Source organism: Nematolebias whitei, chromosome 18, assembly GCF_014905685.2.
Source record: "Nematolebias whitei isolate Nwh7 chromosome 18, NemWhi1, whole genome shotgun sequence".
NCBI lineage: Eukaryota > Metazoa > Chordata > Actinopteri > Cyprinodontiformes > Rivulidae > Nematolebias > Nematolebias whitei.
This window is the reverse complement of record NC_056515.1, coordinates 9,590,907-9,612,719: the sequence shown is the minus strand read 5'-3', so window position 1 is coordinate 9,612,719 and position 21,813 is coordinate 9,590,907. Positions and strand designations below refer to the sequence as shown.

Genomic DNA, 21,813 nt, shown 5'->3' with positions numbered 1-21,813 from the left:
ACAATGAAGATCTGGGAGAGATTTGTGGAAGCTAGACTTAGACGAGAGGTGACTATTTGTGATCAGCAGTATGGTTTCATGCCAAGAAAGTGTACCACAGATGCTATCTTTGATTTTAGGATGCTGATGGAGAAGTACAGAAAGGGTAAGAAAGAACTCCATTGTGTCTTTGTGGATTTAGAAAAAGCATATGACAGGGTGCTGAGGGAGTAGGTGTGGTATTGCATGAGGAAATCTGGAGTGGCAGAGAAGTATATTAGACTGGTACAGGTCATGTATGAGGACAGCAGGACAGTGGTGAGATGTGCTGTAGGCGTGACATATAGCTTCAAGGTGGATGTGGGATTGTATCAAGGATCGGCTCTGAGCCCCTTCTTGTTTGCTCTGGAGATAGACTGACTAACAGATGAGGTCAGTCAGGAATTCCCATGGTCTACGATGTTTGCAGATGACATAGTAATCTGTGGTGAGAACAGGGAACAGGTGGAAGAGAACTTGGAAAGGTAGAGGTATGCACTTGAAAGAAGAGGAATGAAAGTCAACCATAGTAAGATAGGACATTTGTGTGAATGAGAGGAATGCCAATGAAACAGTGAGGCTACAAAGAGAAAAGGTCACAAAGTTACAGGACTTCAAATACTTGGGGTCCACTGTCCAGGAAAATTGGGAATGTGGTAAAAAGGTGAAAAAGAGAGTCCAGGCAGGATGGAGTGGATGGAGAAAAGTTTCAGGAGTGATTTGTGACAAAAGGGTGTCAGCAAAGGTCAAAGGAAAAGTTTACAAGACAGTGGCGAGACCAGCTATGTTGTATGGTCTGGAGACAGAGACATGGACAAAAAAAAAAAAGACTAAAAAGAACTGGAAGTGGCAGAAATGAAGATGCTGAGGTTCTCCTTAGGAGTGACAAGGATGGGTAAGATTAGGAATGACATCATCAGAGGTACAGCACAGGTGGAACAACCGGGAGATAAAATTAGAGAGGGCAAACCGAGATAGTTTGGGCACGTCCAGAGGAGGGATCGTAGGTATGTTGGTAGAAGGATGTTAGAAATGCAGCTGCCAAAAAAAAGACAAAAAGGAGATATATGGATGCAGTTAGAGAGGACATGGAGGTAGTTGAAGTGAAGACAGAGGGTGCAGAGGACAGAGTGAAATGGAAGAGGATGACTCGCTGTGGTGACCCTTGAAGAAGGAAAAGCCGAAAGAAGAAAAAGAAGAGGTATTTTGTCTGCATCTCATGGACATCCTTTATTTTGATCATGCACCAGTAAAATGTCAGCTCCACTCCACTATTCTGCCTGGAGATATTATCCCTTCCTACTTTAGTGTTCTCATCTCCTGGGAGAGTTTTCAGCTTCCAAATGTCTCACATCACTCTGCTTATGCTCAACGGGAACTCAGAGAGCAGAATTGTTTTTCAAAGGTCAGGGATGGGATTCATGGTGGTGTAACAATTAGCACTGTAAAATATGACTTGATTCCAATCTAAATGGTATGGAATTTTTATGTAAATGTAAAAGATAAAAAGATGTCATATAAGCAGAACAGAAAAGACAGTAACACTGAGTGTTTGATTTTGGTTCAAAAGATCAATCAAAGGTCAAAGGTGAAAAGATGTCAATTTTGGAAAACATTAAATAGGCTAAATAAAACCCATCTATCAACATCTATATTTTTTTTTATATAAAATTGGAGTTGTCTTTTGGGTAAAAAACAAACAAAGAAACAAGCACAACACATACCTTTTTTCTGGGCTGATAAAGGACCAAGACGGACTGACCTGAAATCGCCATAAAAACTGCCATGGAAGTTTGCAGGGAAGTACAATATGATTTGTAAATCATTGAAGAAAGTATTTGATCCCACACAACAAAATTAATTTGGTTCCAACATATTGGTTATGAGTCAGGGTGCTGGCACATAGGTTAAAGAAGGCAAGCCTGTGAATGGGAAGTTGCCAGCTTGAATCCCCTTAGCGTTCAATCAAAATGTGGGTGAGGCACCAACACCTGCCTCCACTCTCATTTGCCCTACCCTGGGCCCTTGAGCAAGGCCCTTAACTCCCCCCCCCCTCTCCCCAGGTGCCCTAGATGTCAGCCCTTTGCGCCGCACATATGGGCTGTGGTAGCTTGGTGGTGGGTTGTGTTGTATGGTTTAAAAACAGTTGCCAAATTTTTGTACGAGTTAGCTTGCTGTAGCTACCCCTTAAGAAGGGAGCAGCCAAAAAAAATAAAAATAAAGATTGGTTATGAGCCTGGCAGCACATTGGCGCATCTGGTAGAGCTGCTGCCTCTCAGCGAGCAGGCTATCCTGGTTCAAATCCTGGTCAGGGGGCCTTTCTGGTTGATCCACTGCGAGAGGGTGCTATTTATAAGACTGAGCTGAATACAGCACCTCAGACTGAGGAAGTCTTTTGGATGAAAGACGAAACGTTTCCACAATTTTTTTTTTTTTTTTTTTGGGGGGGGGGGGGGGGGGGGGGGGGGTTGAATGTCCAGAGGACCAGATTTAACTTTTTTAGATTTTTCTACCTGGACTATTGAGCATGCATCAGGACATTTTCTAGGTGGAGTTTGCATGTTCTCTCAGTGCATGTGTGGGTTTTCTCTGGGTACTCCGGTTTCCTCTCACAGACCAAAAACATGCATGTTAGGCTGATTAGTAACTCTAAATTGTCCCTAGGTGTGAGTGAGAGAGTGAATGATTGTTCGTCTCATTTGTCTCTGTGGCCGTGATGGACTGGAGACCTGTCCAGGGGGTCCCCCCCCCCCCCCCCCTCGCACAGTGATTGATGGACATGGGCACTGGCGAACCCCGCGACCCAAAAAGTAAGAATCAGGTAAAGATATTGGATGGATGGATGGATGGATGGTTGTGAGCCTTTCATTCAGTTTACAGATGCTCCTGATGTCAGTGTCTGTGTCAGAGTAAAGAAGAATGAAGAAGAAGAAATAACTTAAAGAATGGAAATGATCATGGAAAAGGTGAGGGATCAGCTTGTAACTTCACATGAGGAGCTTGTTAATGATCTGAATGTAGGTATTTTATAAGAAACATGACTGAAAGTGTTCTACACCATAATGGGTTGGAATTTCACAGCATCTGCAAAGTCCTATAGACAGAACTACGAATTCTTGACCAGAAAGTGCAGCAATGTAAACATTCAAAAATGATCAAAAGCAAAAATTCAGGACATGAACAAGACTCTTTCATTTCATTTTTTATATAGTTTTATTCATATATAAACATTACTTATTGAAAAACAAAAGTATTTTAAGTGATTTTAATATTGATGTGAGGAGTTTGCTTTAACTTCTGAAGTATTTCCAATTTCCAAAGCCTCTTGGACGAGGGGCGAAACGTTTCTTTTTAACAAAAAAAACGAAGTCCAGATGACACGATTCAACCTTTTTTGTTGTTATATACCTGGATGACTGAGAAAACAAACTTTGTATTTCCAATGATGTTCTGCAATCTGCAGCATCTTTGAAGCTCCCAGCTGGATGTGGACACATAAAGAGCCTGATGGGAGATAAAAGAAAAAGATACTGGCTGGTCAGAACTCAGAGGATGATGTGTGAGAGAGAGGTGTTATGTGAAGTTCAGCTTCAGATACAGTACAAGTCTGAACATGCATTTACTCCTATCTACCAACTGAGAATCTTTCTAACCAACTGTTCATTGAACTGGGTCTGAAAAATACTACTTTAACTAATTCTGCATCATGTTACACCTCCTCACTGCAGGGTTTGAGAGCAAATGCTGTTTTATGTTATTTGGTGTGGTTAATGAATCTTGGCTGATGACTTTTTTGTTGTGGTGCCAGTATGCCATCAAGTCCAAAATACTCAAGCCAATGTTTCCAGACAATGATCGTCATAAAGAGTATTATTCTCCTCTTAAAGCTTTCCTCTGAACTCATTTGCATGATTGCCAAAGCAGCAATCATGTACAAATCTATGCAAATGCTGTTAAAGAGCTTCTTAATACTGAATTAGAAGACCTAAATTTTCAAGAGCTTTATAGCCACTTGAAATATGTCAATGTATGTTAGACGTGTAACCTTGTAATCTAAAAACATCATTACGGTGAATAAACATTAAGTAACTGCAGAACTGTTTGTACAGTTAGTTAAGTGCGTAAGGTATGACTTGTGTTATTTTTCATTATGGTTGAAATTATCAACAGTAAATAATTTGGCTTATCATCCTGAATCAAAACAGCTCACCTTATTTTCAGTCACTCTCCTTTTTCAGGTATTTCTTCATGACTGAAGCCACATCTCCCCCCTCACTGCCCTCTGCTTCCAGTCTCTCCCCCTGTGGCCTCTCAAACCTGCGTTTTGGCCCACTGCCCTGGTAACTTCCGCCTGATCCACCTGAGCTGGAGGATTCAGTTTCAGAGGCTTTCCTGCTGCGGATTGAAGGAGGCAATTCTCCAAAATGGACACTCAATGCTCTTCGGCCTCCTCTGACTGAATTGGCCAGGCTGCTGGTGGACTGTGCTCTTCGAATTGCAGGCAGGATGTCAGAGGCTGCGTCAGAACGGTCACCAGCTAGACAGCGGTTTTGGAAGACCAGTGGTTCTGAAACCAGCAGGCCTTCACTTCCACCTGCTGCTGTAAGATTACCCAGCATGCACCGTTGCGGTGTTTGTCGGGATTGCTGGATGGGAGTTCTCAATGAAGATTCATTGAGGTCTTCCTCTGGGATTGACAGGGAAGGTGGATGATGCCGAGCAGCAACAGTGGATGACAAGGAGGAGAGGTGTGGCAGTGGTGGAAGAGAGGTCTGAAAATCACTTGAGTTGAAGCGAGAGAGCTTGGTTCCAGCTGCAGACACTTGAGAGTCGGTGATAGAGCGAGCACTGGCAGCACGGGGCAGAAGAGGGGACAATGGTTTCAGAATGCTCGGACCTGGTCGGGGCTCCTGGATATCTTCAGGACTAAGTGAGAGGGCCGAGGCTCTCCGTCTGAGATTTGAGGCTCCTGTTGTTTGATAAATTGGCAGAGACACGGTGCTGCCAACTCTCTCTCCTGCATCACTGCCAGCTCTACGTTTACGTAGTCCATCTAACAGCTCAGACAGTGCTGAGGAAGATGGGGCTTGACCTATACGTCTGGCACCAACTCCTTTGGCCTCAGAACCCTCATCATCCAGATCCACACAAGAACTGTAGATGAGTAACAGAAACAATGAACTGAAGTCAACAGCAGATTTTTGCAAAATTGTAATCAGGAAATTCTCTCTTTAATAATTGTTGTACATCCACTCAAACCCCTAGCAAAAATGCTACTTTTGGAAAACGTATAATTAATATTCTTCCACCAACTAACCAAAATATTGCAAATAAATTCATTGTTGCATTTAGCTCAATACTGGGGAAAAAGTTAAACAATTTTATATTTTAACATTTCTAAAACATCGCAGAGGAGATAATTTGACACAGGAAGGTTGTGAAAAAGAAGCAGGTAAACTGATAAAGATAAAGGACCAGGACAAAAAACTGAAAAAATTACTTTTAGGTTTAAAGAAATACAGAAAATAAATTAAAAACAAAAAATAGTAATAAATGGTAGCCAGTGTTTGCAAGAAGTTAGCAAAAGTAAAATGAATTGTCATCAAGAAAAGACTAACTTAAACAATGGTTAAATTAACTTAATATTTAAACAAGGTTCTAGTGGACTAAAAAGAAAAAGTCAAATGGACAAAGTTATACAGTATTCAACTTCAAGTTTGTGTTGAACAAGGAGATAGTGCTGGAACTTTGATTTTGGCATGTTGCTTGGCTTTAGGCAGCACGGTGGCGCAACTGGTAGAGCTGCTGCCTCTCAGCGAGCAGGTCCTTGGTTCAAACCCCGGTCCAGGGGCCTTTCGGGGTGGAGTTTGCATGTTCTCTCCGTGCATGCGTGGGTTTTCTCCGGGTACTCCGGTTTCCTCCCACAGACCAAAAACATGCATGTTAGGTTGATTGGTAACTCTAAATTGTCCCTAGGTGTGAGTGAGAGAGTGAATGTTTGTTTGTCTCATTTGTCTCTATGTGGCCCTGTGATGGACTTGCGACCGGTCCAGGGTGTACCCCGCCCCTCGCACAGTGATTGCTGGACATGGGCACCAGCGACCCCCGTGACCCAAAGTGGAATAAGCGGGTAAAGATAATGGATGGATGGATGGATGCTTGGCTTTAGTCCAGTGATAGGATGGTTGTCTTCCGTTTGAAAGATAAGAGATTTGATTGTCTCTGTCCTTAAACCTAAAACACACTACCCAGTTTTTTTTGTTTTTTTTGCCAGATATTTACACACAGTTCCCAGCTGGGCAAAGTCTGCAAGAGTCTGCACCAGTGGAACACTTGATAGGTGGAATAACTGTGTGAGGGTTAAAGACCCAACCCAAACTCAATTGCAGTAAGTCAAGCATGTTTAAATTTTTGGAGTCTAATCTGGATGCTATTGGGCAGTGTGAACTGTTTACTTAAAACTCAGGTCCTCTACCAGAGGTAAGATACAGCTCTTAATCTTCCCATCAAATCACACTTCAAATGACAATCTATGCTTACGTTAAAAGAAATTTAAAAGAACAAGAACAGAAATCTAAAAATTTGAATCCCAGTTAGTACAGTACTTTAAAATAACTGAGATTCAAGTTTTTAGATTTCCATTTTTTTCTACTTGATATAAAAGTATTTTTATTACCCTTACAAAGTTTAAATGTCTAACTGTCAAAGTAATCTAAAAAGAATCGTCTCATATTTACAATATATTCTCAAAATAAAACTGAAAGAACCTTTTTTTTAATAGTGGCGGTTCTTCACTTTTGCCAGCAGTTGTATAAATGTGGATGAATGTGTATCATCAGACTCACCGGAAGCTGTAGGTGCTAACTGTATCAGTGACAGACTGGCGGCCATCTTGGCTGCTGTAAGAAGATCCAGCAATACGCGACCCTCCTCTTGGTGCTCTTGACCAGTTACGCATGCCCTCTCCAACATCCTCTGTCCCCACAGAGCCAACACTGGACACAGAATCACTGCAGGAGAAAATTCACACCTCAAACACACAACATCTATCCTGCTATTTCAGATAGCACTTACAGTATGATGTTATTGGCTGCAATGCATTCAGGCACATCACATACAGGAACATGGCAACAACTCGAGACAGTTTCACTTCAAGCCAAGGCAATTACAAATAGGACTTCTCCTACATGTAATGATTTGCAAAACTCCAATAATTTGGCAAATAAAGCCTTGGTATAAATTTTAATATAGTATTTTTATCTGTATTTTGTTTTTGTTCCCCTTGCAGTATATTTTGGGTAAAACTGCTCAAAAAATGCAAATGTACAAATATAGAGAAAATTATATATACTCTAAATATGAACTGTACTTTTCAACTATCATAGGGTAAACAAAAGCCACTAGGGAACACAAGTCAGTGCATCTCTTGTACCAGTCTCAAGCCTGGGCAAATGGTGAGGGTTGTGTCAGGAAGGGCATCTGAGGTAAAATGCTTTTGCCAAAACTAATATGTGAGTTTCTGATGCATGCTCAATAATCCAGGTAGAAAAATCTAAAAAAGTTAAATCTGGTCCTCTGGACATTCAAAAAAAAACAAAAACAAAGCAAATCAACAAAAAATGTAGAAACGTTTCGTCTCTCATCCGAGAGACTTCCTCAGTCTGAGGAGCTGTATTCAGCTCAGTCTCTTAAATAGCACCATCTCAGGGTGGATCAACCAGTTTTGCTGCTGACAACCAAAACCAGCTGATCACATGCTCAAGAAGGACCATCAGCATAACAATGGATCATTAGCACACTGATGGCTGTTTACTGTTCACAGAGGGCTGAGTGATACTAGCAATCACAGCATTGTAAGAGGGGGACAGTTGAACCCGGAGGCCTCCACCCCTGTTTAATGATGGACGGTTTCTTTTCACAAAGATGGCCTCCTTTACTCCTTTCTCAAACCATCGTTCCTCTCTGTCCAGGATGTGAACATCTTCATCCCTGAAAGAGTGACAGGCCAGCGGTCAGATGTTCAAATGGAGTAGGGGTGAAGCAGAAGGAGAAGTTGGCAAAGAATGTAGTAGAGGTGAAAAGAGTGTCAGATAGGGTGATGTGTCTGATGGTAGACATAGAAAATCTAATGCTAAATGTTTTCAGTGGTTATACTCCACAGGTTGAATGTGAGCAAGAGAGGAAAAAGAGACACTTTGGAAGGGTCTGGATGAAGTGATACAGAGTATTCCCAGAGAGGAGAGAATGGTGATCGGAGCAGACCTGAATGGACGTTGGGGAATGAAACAGAGGGGATAAGGAAGTGATGGGCAGGTTTGGTGTCAAGGAAAGAAACCAGGAAGATGGCAGTAGATTTTGCCAAGAGAATAGAAATGGCTGTTAGCAACACATATTTCCTAAAGAGGGAGGAACATAGAGTGACCTATAAGAGTGGAGGAAGGAGTACACAGGTGAACTACTGTAATTACCAGTGTACAAGCTGCTACTTTTTTCATGCTTTGTACCCCATGGTTTGTATGGAGGAACAGCTAATTTGTGTATTTTTCATAATATAACATTTTCCTTTGACAGAGCTGGGCACTCATATAGCTGACCAAAACCCTCCCCTCTTGAGGGCAGGCTTTTGTGACCCACAGAGTGAATGCCTCAGGTAATCTCATGTACAAAGACTCTCGCTCAGGGTTTCAAATTCCCTACTATAACTCCACCCACTCTGTAATCATGTGACCATAAGTCTAACAGTGATGACCAATGAGGTATACTCTCGAAGACCCATCCCCAAGATAAATGTGCATTGATTTTTTCAGATTGTTACCGTATTTTGCGTCTCAAGTACAGACCTGTTCATTTGTTCAGCGATAATGTAAAATGCACGAGAATTTCTTATGATGCAAATTAGTTAAAAGTGATTGATCTGGCTGTCGAAGAAGGAAACAGCTGCCGAGAGTGAGACAGAGGCACTGTGTGATGATGTTTTTCTGAGCCTCAAAGAGGACTTTAGTTCACAGGAGGACGAAGAACATAGCTATGAGTGACTTTTGGATGACTACCATTACTTTTCTTTAGCTGTTTTAAAGGCATTTTTCAGAAAAAAAACCCCAAAAAAACGGATATTCCTTTCCTCCTGATCACATAGCTCCGCTGAGCATAAGTCATCACAAAATATTTTTAAAGCAGTTCAAGTCTGGTACATATTTTAATAAAAGTTTTAAAATTCTTTCTGTATGACATCTTCCTGTGTACGCTAAATATCTGTTTAAATACCAGTATCTCATTTTATTTAGAAAGTACATTTTAAAACAACAGCTGTTACCAAAAGCGTTTAACAATAAAAATCAATGGTACTAATTTAATGAATATTTACCGTATTTTACCATTACTATGTGACTCCCAGTCACATGACCTCAATAAGATGTGGGTAAAATTAACCAGTATAGAATTTTTAAATAATTTTGGTTACGCAAGTGTTTGGCAATGTTCTGTCCAGTGATTATGCTTAGATGGATTTTGTGTTCATTTTGTAAGTTGAATGGTTTTAACCATGAGTCAGACAGCAAAGCATCATGAAGACATATGCTCATCAAGTCATAGTCTATGCAACGCCATCTGGTGGCTGAATCTTGTACTGCCCAGAGCTGGGCACAGATTCTGATAATGAACGGTTGATACCCGTGGCTTAATAACCAGAGCATCTTGTTCATGTATAAAATTATGTTTTATCTTAAAGTTAGTATGCATGAGTCAGGTACGTTCTGTAACCAGGCAATTATGATACATTGTGTGAAGAAGAGGAAACCTGATGAAGATTGGGGACAGTAAGATTGAAGCAGGGGAGTGTGTGGTAGAGTTGCATTCGGGCCCAAAAAATAGGATCTGACCCGGTCCCAGCCGATAGTCACAATTCCCAAACCCCGCCCGACCCGGCAAATTAACAGTAATTACAGGTCCAAACCTGGAGTAAAAAAAACACAACATTTTTAATTAGCTATTAACGGTCGGGGACGCGCAGCTGAATAAAAGAGGCATAAGATTCAGAGCTGAGAGGTGTTTGTACTTTTATGGCCGTAAAAAAGCATTAAACCCTGTTTCTGCCTGCATTCTTCTGAATTACTGAGAAACGAGGACAACTCTGACACACGTGTCTGCTTTGGGATCTCACCTGTTTGGGTTGTCGGCTGTGCGCGTCCGCTGAGTGCAGCGGCAGAATGAACGTCCATTTGGGCGATGAATCACTTCCTGGCAGTACAGTCCCATCTGAAGCTTAACTGAAATTTTAACCTCTTTCAAGGCCAGTCAGCTCATGGTGAAATGGCTGCGTACAGCGGGTAGAAGTATGGCAGGCCATGTTGTCATATAATTGGATCGCGGCTGATCCTGACCTAATTAAAAGCCCGAGACTGGCCCGCCCATTAATCACATTATAATGGCCCGGCCCTAATTTGAGTCGGTCCGGGCCGGGTTTCGGTTTCGGGTTAGAAATGACAGCTCTAGAGTGTGGCCAGATAGCATTGGATGGTTGTGTGTAGAATGACGGTTGTTGTGAAGAATAGAAAACGAGTAAAATCAGAGAAGAAAACCAAATATGGAAGCAGAGAAAAGAAGAATGGTGTGAGGAGTACACACAGTAACTGTTAAAGGTTCTGGGTGGTAGAAAATAGGTTCCAGATGACTGGGCTACTACAGCAACAGTAATTAGAGAGACAGGTAGGAAGGAATTTGGTGTGTCATCTGGACAGAGAAAAGGTGATAAGGAAATTGCTAGTGGATCACTGAAGTGCAGAAAATAAAGAGAATAGCCAAGAAGTTATATGACAGTGAGAGAACTGAAAAGAGGAAAAAGGAATACAAGATGATGCAACATAGAGCAAAGAGGGAGCTAGCTAATGCAAAGTATAATGAGTTGTATGAGAAGCTGGACATTAAAGAGGGTGAGAAAGACATGTACCAATAGGTGAGACAGAGGGATCAGGCTGGAAAGGATGTGCAACGTTAGGCTTTTGAAAGATATGAATGGTAATAATTTAACAAGTGAGAAAACCATGACAGGAAAATGGAAGGAGCATTTTAAGGAGCTAATGAATGAAGAGAATTAAAGAGAAAGAAGAGTACAGGTCGCCGAGGGAGAGGGCCGGCACCAGAGGAGGGGGCATGCCAAAGAGACCATCGTAGCACCAACATAACTGGTTTGTTCCACTTTGGAGTAAGCTATTGTTGGGGGAAGCATCAGTTTTGTGTTGTGTGTTTCCTTGACTGATGAAGCCTTCTGGATAGAAGGTAAAACATTTCAGCACAAAAAAAAAAAAAAAGAAACTGTCCAGAAGACCTGACTGAAAAATGTTGGATTGTATACCTGAATTATTGAGCATGGACTTTGTTGGTCATAGAAGCCGTGGTCCAGAAAGTGGGAAAGATTAGTGAGGGTGAAGTTCAGAAAACTCTGAAAAAAATGAAGAAGGTGAAAGCAGTAGGACCTGATGACATACCAGTGGAGGTTTGGAAATGTCTTGGAGAGATGGTAGTGAGGTTGTTGACTGAAATATTCAGTGGCATATTTGAGGGTGAGAAAATGCCTGAGGAATGGAGAAGAAGTGTGCTAGTGCCCATTTTTAAGAATAAGAGAGATGTACAGAGTTGTAACAACTACAGGGGAAATAAGTTGTAATATTAAAAAACAATAATTTGTATGCCTCTTTTATGACTGTCTATGTTGTCGTTGGTATCCACTGTTGTCATCACTCTTTGTTAAACAAATCAGGTCTCCCTTGTAAATGAGTCCCCGAGGGTCAATGGGATTAACATGTATAAATAAAGGTTGAATGAATGCAAAAAAAAGTTGATGAGCCACATGAAGAAGATTGGGGAGAGAGTTGTGGAAGCTAGTCTTAGAAGAGAGGAGAAATTTTTTGAACAGCAGTGTGGTTTCATGCTGAGAAAGTGCAACACAGTTGCCATCATTGCTTTGAGAATGTTGACGGAGAAGTACAGAGAGGGTCAGAAAGAACTTCATTGTGTCTTTGTGCATTTAGGAAAAGCATATGACAGGGTGTTCAGGGAGGATGTGTTTTATTGCTTGAGGAAATCTGGAGTGGCAGAGAAGTATGTTAGACTGGTACAGGGCATGTATGAGAACAGCAGGCCAGTGGTGAAATGTGCTGCGGGAGGACAGATAACTTCAAGGTGGAGGTGGGAGTGCATCAAGGATTGGCTCTGAGTCCCTTCTTGTTTGTTCTGGTGATGGACAGACTAACAGATGAGGTCAGTCAGGAATTCCCATGGATATTGCTCTTTGCAGATGACATTGTGATCTGTGGTGAGAACAGGGTGGAAGAGAACTTAGAAAGGTGGAAGCATGAACTTGAAGGAAGAGGAATGAAAGTCAGACATAGCAAGGCAGAGTGCATCTGTGTGAATGAGAGAGAGGCAGGTAAAACAATGAGGCTACAAGGAGCAGAGGTCACAAAGGTACAGGACTTCACATACTTGGGGTCCACTGTCCAGGAAAATGGAGAATGTGATAAAGAGATGAGAAACAGAGTCCAGGCAGAATGGAGTGGATGGAGAAAAGTTTCCGGAGTGATTTGTGACCAAAAAAAGTGGCACCAAAGGTCAAAGAAAAAGTTTACAAGACAGTGGTGAGATGTTGTATGGTCTGGAGACAGAGACATAGGCAAAAAGACAGGAAAAAGAACGAAGTAGCAGAAATGAATATGTTGAGGTTCTTCTTAGATGTGACAAGGATTGATTATATTAGAAATTAGATCATCAAAGGTACAGCATAGGTTGAATATAAAGAATATTCAACCCCTAGGGGGACAGGGGGATACAGTTATAGAGGTCAGACTGAGATGGTTTGGACATGTCAAGAGGAGGGACCGTGGGTATATTGGTAGAAGGATGTTAGAAATGCCGCTGCCAGCAAAAAGACAAAGAGGAAAGCCAAAGAGGAAGGCCAAAGAGGAGATATATGGATGTAGTTAAAGAGGACATGAAGATAGATGAAGTGAGGACAGAGTCAGATGGAGGAGGATGACTCACTGTGGCGACCCCTGAAGAGGGAAAATCCGCAAGAAGAAAAAGAGCTCTGGTAAAGTAAATTGCTTTTGTTTTTACAGCTGTGGTACTGTACTGGCCCATTAGTAGTTATGCACACAGTTTTCTTTCCTACTTTACTCTCAAAGGATAATTCTGGTCACAATGAATTCATTTTCTTTTTTCTTCTTCTTTTTTTTTACAACATTTGCTTCAGTAATGAAATCATTCTCATCAAAGTAAGATTTAATTGTATGTAAACAAGCTGGACAGTCCAGATATGTATATAAACCCAGAGTTTGGCCAAAGTCAGTTGCAGAACTGAAGACTGAAGAAAATACAGCATCTGGTATTGTATGGTATGTAGTTTTAAATGAATTTCGGAGACAAACAAATCTGTCTTAAACATGAATAAACATGAATAAACAATTCATGAATCAATGTCTAAACCTACACCCATAAACAATGTTCACCTGTGTAGTCAATCGGAATTTACAAGTTAATAACAGATTTATTATAACAGTGAGTAAAGGTATTCATTTTTAAGGAACATGCTTAAAAAATTCTCACTTCTAAGCTCCTTCATTGTGTTGAATCAGCATATTACTGTCGGACTTGAGAATGGACAAAGAAAAACCTGTAGCTATTTCAATTTGCAATCTGTTCTTTATACTTTGCTCTCTGCTCAGGTCCTAAAGAAACTTTCTGTTCATTCCAAAAAAGTTCAATCTGGTCCTCTGGACATTCCAAAAAAACAAAAAACAAAACAAAGCAAAAAAATCTCGAAACATTTCGTCTCTCATCCAAGAGACTTCCTCAGTCTGAGGTGCTGTTTTCAGCTCAGTCTCTTAAATAGCACCTCCTCAGAGTGGATCCACCAGTTTGCTGTTGACAACCAAAACCAGCTGATCAAAACGTTTCTAGATTTTTTTGCTTTGTTTTGTTTTTTGTTTTTTTGAAAGTCCAGAGGACCAGATTGAACTTTTTTGGATTTTTCTACCTGGATTATTGAGCATGCATCAGGATATTTTCTGTTCATTCAATCTTTATTTATACAGTTTAATCCTACTGACTCGGGGACTCCTTTACAAGAGAGACCAAAGAGTTAACAAAGAGTGATGACAACAGTTGACAAAAAAAACAACAATAGACTATCATAAAAGGATGCGTACAAATTGAGATTTTTTTTAACAAGTGAAAATAAATAGTATTTAAAAGAAAAGTAAAAAAAAACCCCAGCTAGGTTGTAAGGTGATGTGAGATACCAAAAACAGGAACATGTCTGTGTTGGTTTTTCCCAGGAAATTAACAGATGTTTGAAGCTACTTAAAAAGGTCAAGGTCAAGAGCTTCAGATCTTGACCAGGAAATAGAAGCGGAGTAGGAGAAGGCCCTTTTGCCTAGTTCAGTCCGCACTGAGGGAACACTGCAGGTCATAATGTCCTGAGAGCGCACACTGTAGCTGCACTCACGCAGTGGCATGGAGGAGGAGATGTATGAAGGCAGCAGACCAAGGAGTGATTTAAAGATGAAAATGTACCAGTGAGAGTCTGCGTGAAGTTAATGATGACCAAGTTAACCAGTGAATACAGGGTGCAATGATGGGTACGGTAGTTACAGTCAGTTATGAATCTTAGTGCACCATGATAAACATCATCCCACATCTGCAGGGTGCTTGTAGGAGTTTTCATGTAAATAATGTCACCGTAGTCAATGGAGGGAAGGAAAGTCACAGTTGCAAGGTGTTTCCTAACATTCGGAGTTAAACAGTATCTATTTCTGAAAAAGAAACCCAATTTAACTTTCAGTGTCCTTACCAAGTTTTCCATGTGGAGCTTAAAAGAGAGATGCGAGTCGACCAAGATGCCCAAATACAGGTCCTTCTCAAAAAATTAGCATATTTTGATAAAGGTCATTGTTTTCCATAATGTAATGATAAAAATGAAACTTTCATATATTTCAGATTCATTGCACACCAACTGAAATATTTCAGGTCTTTAATTGTTTTAATGCTGATGATTATGGCATACAGCTCATGAAAACCCAAAATGTCTGTCCCAAAAAATTAGCATATTTCATCCCACCAATGAAAGACAAGTGTTTTTAATACAAAAAACGCCAACCTTCAAATAATCATGTTCAGTTATGCACTCAATACTTGGTGGGGAATCCTTTTGCATGAATGACTGCTTCAATGCGGCGTGGCATGGAGGCAATCAGCCTGTGGCACTGCTGAGGTGTTATGGAGGCCCAGGATGCTTCGATAGCGGCCTTAAGCGCATCCAGAGTGTTGGGTCTTGCGTCTCTCAACTTTCTCTTCACAATATCCCACAGGTTATCCTGATGCATGATCAATAATCCTACTTCACATATGGGGAGCAATATTATTGGCAGAAACATGGGTGTGCTATGGGGTCTCCAGTTTCTCCTATTGTTGCCAACCTGTACATGGAGGAGGTAGAAAAGAGAGCCTTGACGTCCTTTTCAGGGACACCACCAAGTCATTGGTTCAGGTATGTTGATGACACCTGGGTTAAAATTAAATCTCAGGAAGTCCAACATTTTACTGACCACATCAACTCAGTGGATAAATACATCAAGTTCACACGAGAAGATGAAAAAAATGGCAAGTTGGCTTTCTTGGACTGTGAGGTCTCAGTCTCTGATAGAGGACATTTGCAAACCGAGGTGTACCGCAAACCCACACACACAGACCAGTATTTGTAGTTTGACTCCCATCACCCTTTGGACCACAAGTCATCAGGACTCTGTATCACAGAGCAGACAGCGTCCCCACTAGCTCAGGAGCCAGGCCGAAGGAGAAATCCCACACAAGACAGGCTCTAGAGCAATGTGGATATCCTGACTGGGCCTTCTTGAAAGCAGAGAAGAAACCCAAACAGGACTCCAGTCAGCCAACAGGTGAAAAGGAGGAACCCAGACCCAGACCAGTGGTCATTCCATATGTTGAGGGAGTATCAGAGAAAATGAGACGTTTATTTTCTAAACATAACGTCCCAGTGGCTTTTAAACCCCAAAATACATTACGGCAAAGACTGGTTCATCCCAAAGATCCAGTCCCCCGGCACAAACAGAGTAATGTTGTGTATGCTGTTCAGTGTCAGGAGGGCTGTGATCAGTCTTACATCGGGGAAACAAAACAGCCACTGGCCAAAAGGATGGCCCAGCACAGAAGATCAACATCATCAGGCCAGGACTCTGCGGTCTACACTCATCTCCAGGCCAGCTGTCACTTTTTCAGGGATGAAGATGTTCACATCCTGGATAGAGAGGAACGATGGTTTGAGAGAGGAGTAAAGGAGGCCATCTTTGTGAAAAGAAATTGTCCATCATTAAACAGGGGTGGAGGCCTACGTGTTAAATTGTCCCCCTCTTACAATGCTGTGATTGCTAGTATCACAAAGCCCTTTGTGAATAGTAAACGGCCATCAGTGTGCTAATGATGGGGCATTTTAAATGCTGAGTGCAGGCCGTTTGGATACACGGAACAGTGGATTACCTATTCTCGGAATTACCTGCTGACTTTTCAACAAACCAGCACTTCTCCCCCGACCCTTCTCCACAGCTGCCCTGAAATAACCCGGTCAGTAAATCAATCAGGCACCGGTACAGCTAAAAAATGTTTGTGGATAATCGCTGGGCAACTAACATGACGATCCGTGAGACTGACTGTTCAAAACACTATGAGATCATGACTGTATCCTTTCGCCCTTACTATCTGCCCCGTGAGTTCAGACAAATCACTGTTATTCTGGTTTACGTGCCCGGACCGGACTTCACTTTAGCAGCTGAGCGCATAACTGACAGCTACACCAAGGCACAACGTCACTCTGTGGATGACCCGATCTTCCTACTTGGCGACTTTAATGGTTGTGATATTCCCACTTATCTCCCGAACTTAGAACAATATGTTACCTGTCTGACACGAAAAGACAAGACTCTTGATAAATGTTTTGGTAATTTGGAGGGTGCGTATGTGGCCAGGTGTTGCCCACCCCTCGGCCAGTCTGACCATAACGTCATCCACCTGCTGCCAAAATATCGTCAGAAACTGAAGAGGGAGAAACCTGCTGTTAAGACTGTTCAGTGCTGGACAACAGACTCTGTTGATGAGCTGAGGACTTGTTTTGAACTGACTGACTGGATCCTGTTCTTCAGCGAGGAGGTCTCTGCTGAAAACTCTGAACTGCTGAATTTTACCATCACCAGTTACATTAAATTTTGTGTGGACAATATTATCAAAACAAAAACAGTTAGATTTTACCCTAATAATAAACCTTGGGTAAATAAAGAAATGAAGCATCTTTTAAACCAAAAGAAAGCAGCTTTTAGAGGAGGAGACGTGCAAAAGATGAGGGAACTAGAGAAGGAAACAAGTTGCATGATTAAGAAAGTTAAAATAAATTATAAAGATAAAGTTGAGAGGGAACTGAGTAATGGCAATGCAAGAGATGCCTGGAGGGGACTGAACACAATAATGGGGAGGAAACAAAAAGATTCCCTTCAGCACACTGACCCTTTTGGTCTTGCAAATAAACTAAATGTTCATTATTCAAGATTTGACATCCATGACTTCAGTGATGAGATTGACTCTTTCTGTGCAGCCTTGACTCCAACTCCTGTGGAATTACAGGAGAAAGAGGTAATTTCAATTTTTCAGAACATCAATCCTCATAAAGCAGCTGGGCCAGATGGGATTAAGGGAAGGGTATTAAAAGAAGGTGCCACACAGCTGGATCCTGTGTTCAAACAGATATTTGAGTTGTTTCTTAACACTAGCTTTGTCCCACAAGCATGGAAAATGTCAACTATTGTCCCAGTGCCCAAAATAACACATGCAAAGGCACTGAATGACTTCAGACCAATTGCCCTCACATCTGTATTATGCAAATGTATGGAGCGCTTAGTGAGCAGAGAACTCATGTCTGTTACAGCTGAGCATATGGACCCTTTGCAGTTTGCATATAGGACTAACCGAGGGGTGGAGGATGCCACTCTCTCCCTCCTCAACAAGGTCCATAATCATTTAGACAACCCAAAGACATTTGTTTGCATATTATTCATGGACTTTTCATCTGCTTTTAATACGGTTCCGCCACATATACTTTTAAAACGCCTGTGTGATCTAAATGTCAGCAGCCATCTTGTGTTGTGGATTAGCAATTTTTTAAGAGGAAGACCCCAGCGAGTTTGTGTTGATAACACTCTATCTGACTGTAGGGTCTTGAACACTGGTGTTCCACAGGGTTGCGTGCTATCGCCACTTTTATTCTCTATATACACAAATGAGTTGCAACACAACAGTAAAGATTTCACATTAATTAAGTATGCTGATGACATTGCCCTGGTTGCTGGTCTGAAAGACACCAACAGTCCCTCCTACTCCCAGCTCATAGACCAGCTCTCTATCTGGTTTGATGACAGTTTCCTGGCCCTTGATGTCAGTAAAACCAAGGAACTTTGTTTGGGAGGTAGATAGGGAGCAGCCAGCACCAGACCTATTTTTAGGCCTTCTATTATAAAAGAGCAGGAAGTAGAGCAGGTGACTAATTTTAAATACCTTGGAACAATAATTGACAACAATTTGACCTTTGAACCCAACACTGACTATATTTACAAAAAAGCTAGACAGCGTCTCCACCTTCTGTATAAACTAAGGAGCTTTAATGCAAGCAAAATTACTTTGCAGTTGGTGTACAGGTCACTGGTTGAAAGTGTTGTTTCATTTAATATTGTCTCATGGTATGGGAACCTCCTAGCCAGAGACAGGAACAAGTTGTCCCGGGTGGTCAGACAAGGTAGTAAAGTCATTGGTCATCAACAAATGACACTTACAGACCTGTACAGTCAGGTTCTGGAAAAAAAAAAGGCAATCCAGGTTTACAATGACCCAACTCATCCACTGCAACCATTATTCAGGTTGGTACCATCTGGTAGAAGACTCCTGGTTCCTTTAGCAAAGAAAAATGGGTACAAAAAGTCATTTGTTCCCTCTGCGGTGAATGTACTTAACAAGGTTCTGTTTAAACGCAGCCTCACATAACAAACCACTGTCTGCTGAGATGTTTTCATATTCTAATGTATTGTGTATTTTAGAATGGTTTTAACTGAATGTTTTAAATTGATTTAGCAAAGTTTGGTTTTAAGTTTTTTAGAGTTTTTAATCACATTTTTATTTTGTTTTATAAGCCATATGTCAAAGACAAATCTCCATTTCATTGAATGTTATGGACAACAAAGTTGAATTGATTGATTGATTGATTGATGATACATTGTTAGGCTGATGGTCCTTCTTGAGCATGTGATCAGCTGGTTTTGGTTGTCAGCAGCAAAACTGGTTGATCCACTCTGAGAAGGTGCTATTTAAGAGACTGAGCTGTATACAGCACCTCAGACTGAGGAAGTCTCTCGGATGAGAGACGAAACGTTTCTATATTTTTTTGCTTTGTTTTTTTTTTTTTTGTTGTTTTTTTTTTTTAATGTCCAGAGGACCAGATTGAACTTTTTTGGATCCCACAGGTTCTCTCTGAGGTTCAGGTCAGGAGAGTTGGCAGGCCAATTGAGCACAGTAATACCATGGTCAGTAAACCATTTACCAGTGGTTTTGGCACTGTGAGCAGGTGCCAGGTCGTGCTGAAAAATGAAATCTTCATCTCCATAAAGCTTTTCAGCAGATGGAAGCATGAAGTGCTCCAAAATCTCCTGATAGCTAGCTGCATTGACCCTGCCCTTGATAAAACACAGTGGACCAACACCAACAGCTAACATGGCACCCCAGACCATCACTGACTGTAGGTGCTTCACACTGGACTTCTGGCATTTTGGCATTTCCTTCTCCCCAGCCTTCATCCAGACTCTGGCACCTTGATTTCCGAATGACATGCAAAATTTGCTTTCATCCGAAAAAAGTACTTTGGACCACTGAACAACAGTCCAGTGCTGCTTCGCGCCTGACCTGCCCAGGTCAGGCGCTTCTGTCGCTGTTTCTGGTTCAAAAGTGGCTCGACCTGGGGAATGCGGCACCTGTAGCCCATTTCCTGCACACGCCTGTGCACGGTGGCTCTGGATGTTTCTACTCCAGACTCAGTCCACTGCTTCCGCAGGTCCCCCAAGGTCTGGAATCGGCCCTTCTCCACAATCCTCCTCAGGGTCCGGTCACCTCTTCTCGTTGTGCAGCGTTTTCTGCCACACTTTTCCCTTCCCACAGACTTCCCACTGAGGTGCCTTGATACAGCACTCTGGGAACAGCCTATTCGTTCAGCGATTTCTTTCTGTGTCTTACCCTCTTGCTTGAGGGTGTCAATGATGGCCTTCTGGACAGCAGTCAGGTCGGCAGTCTTACCCATGATTGCGGTTTTGAGTAATGAACAAGGCTGGGAGTTTTTAAAAGCCTCAGGAATCTTTTGCAGGTGTTTAGAGTTACGTCGTTGATTCAGATGGTTAGGTTAATAGCTTGTTTAGAGAACCTTTTCATGATATGCTAATTTTTTGGGACAGGCATTTTGGGTTTTCATGAGCTGTATGCCATAATCATCAGTATTAAAACAATTAAAGACCTGAAATATTTCAGTTGGTGTGCAATGAATCTGAAATATATGAAAGTTTCATTTTTATCATTACATTATGGAAAATAATGACCTTTATCACAATATGCTAATTTTTTGAGAAGGACCTGTATTTGTAGGAATCAAAAAACTCAATAGGGACACCATTAGAGGATAAAATCAGAGGAAGAACTGCTGGGACCGACTTCCTGTTTGAAAACAACATCCCTTTGGTATTATCTGCGTGAGTGCAGTTACAGCGTGCACTCTCAGGACATTATTACTGTCACGAATCACGTCTGTCAGTTAGGTTTTGGTGTCACTCTGTTCACTTGTTTGTGTTCGGGGGATCTATTCTGTTGCTTTTCTCTTTCTCTGCATGTGGGTTGAGGTTTGTCTTCACTTCTAGTTTAACGTTGTCTTCACTGCAGGCAGCAGTGCTGATTGCGCTCAACTGGCTGCACCTGTCTTCCTCTCCCTTTATAAGCTCACGGCTGACTCTTTTTCGGTGCCCGGTAGTTGAACACTTTTTGTTAGTAAATACCTCGCGCTCATGACCACGCTCTGTCCCTGTCCTGTCCTCTCAAGTCCTTGTATTCCTGTTTACTCGTTTCTGTCCTCCCGTCATTTCCTGTTCCCTTCCTCTCGGCTCGACCTCCCGGCTTCTGGACCCACGGACCTCCTGACTTCGTCTCTCGTCTGCTCCTTTGGATTGTCTCGGCATCTGATCATCGGTTCTGACCCACGCCTGCTCGACCACGTCTCTCGGATCATCCCCACCAGCTCCACTCTCCACCACTCGCTTGTTTTGGATCACGCTCGGTGCTGGAGACACCATATTATCCTGCAGACCTCGCTGCAAGCTACAGCTGCTGCCGACTGTCGTCTCTCACCAGACCCAGCTCCTCCAGCAGTCATCCGGGTCAGCTGGACCCGCTTCAGCGCTTCGGAACCCCCATCATCACTGAGACGGTTAGTGGTTGTTTTTTCATCTGACTTTGTCTTCACTCTCATCACCTGCACAACCACTAACCGTTCTCCATCTTTAGACTGTTCGTGTGGATCGGTGATTGGAACCTGGAACCGGTTCACAGTCTGCGTCAGCTTGCCGATGTCCGCCCTGCCGTTTCATCAGTTAATAAACTTTATTTAATTGATTTTTTGTGGTGGTGATTTTGGTCCATTATACGGGGTTCGTTACA

General features: G+C 42.0%; 1 protein-coding gene across 3 annotated transcripts in view; it reads right to left on the bottom strand.

Moving 5' to 3' along the window:
• Positions 1-3,394: 3,394 nt before the first annotated feature.
• LOC119425154 (unconventional myosin-XVIIIb) overlaps positions 3,395-21,813 on the bottom strand; it is a 281,445-nt gene continuing 263,026 nt past the window's right edge. For all 3 annotated transcript variants that reach the window (XM_037692688.1, XM_037692689.1, XM_037692690.1), the window contains 3 exons: positions 6,864-7,028; positions 4,229-5,172; positions 3,395-3,522 (listed from right to left, as the gene is read on the bottom strand). In XM_037692688.1, the coding sequence (XP_037548616.1) occupies positions 4,236-5,172; positions 6,864-7,028 (1,102 nt within the window). In that variant the 3' untranslated portion in view covers positions 3,395-3,522; positions 4,229-4,235. The remainder of the gene's footprint in view (positions 3,523-4,228; positions 5,173-6,863; positions 7,029-21,813) is intronic.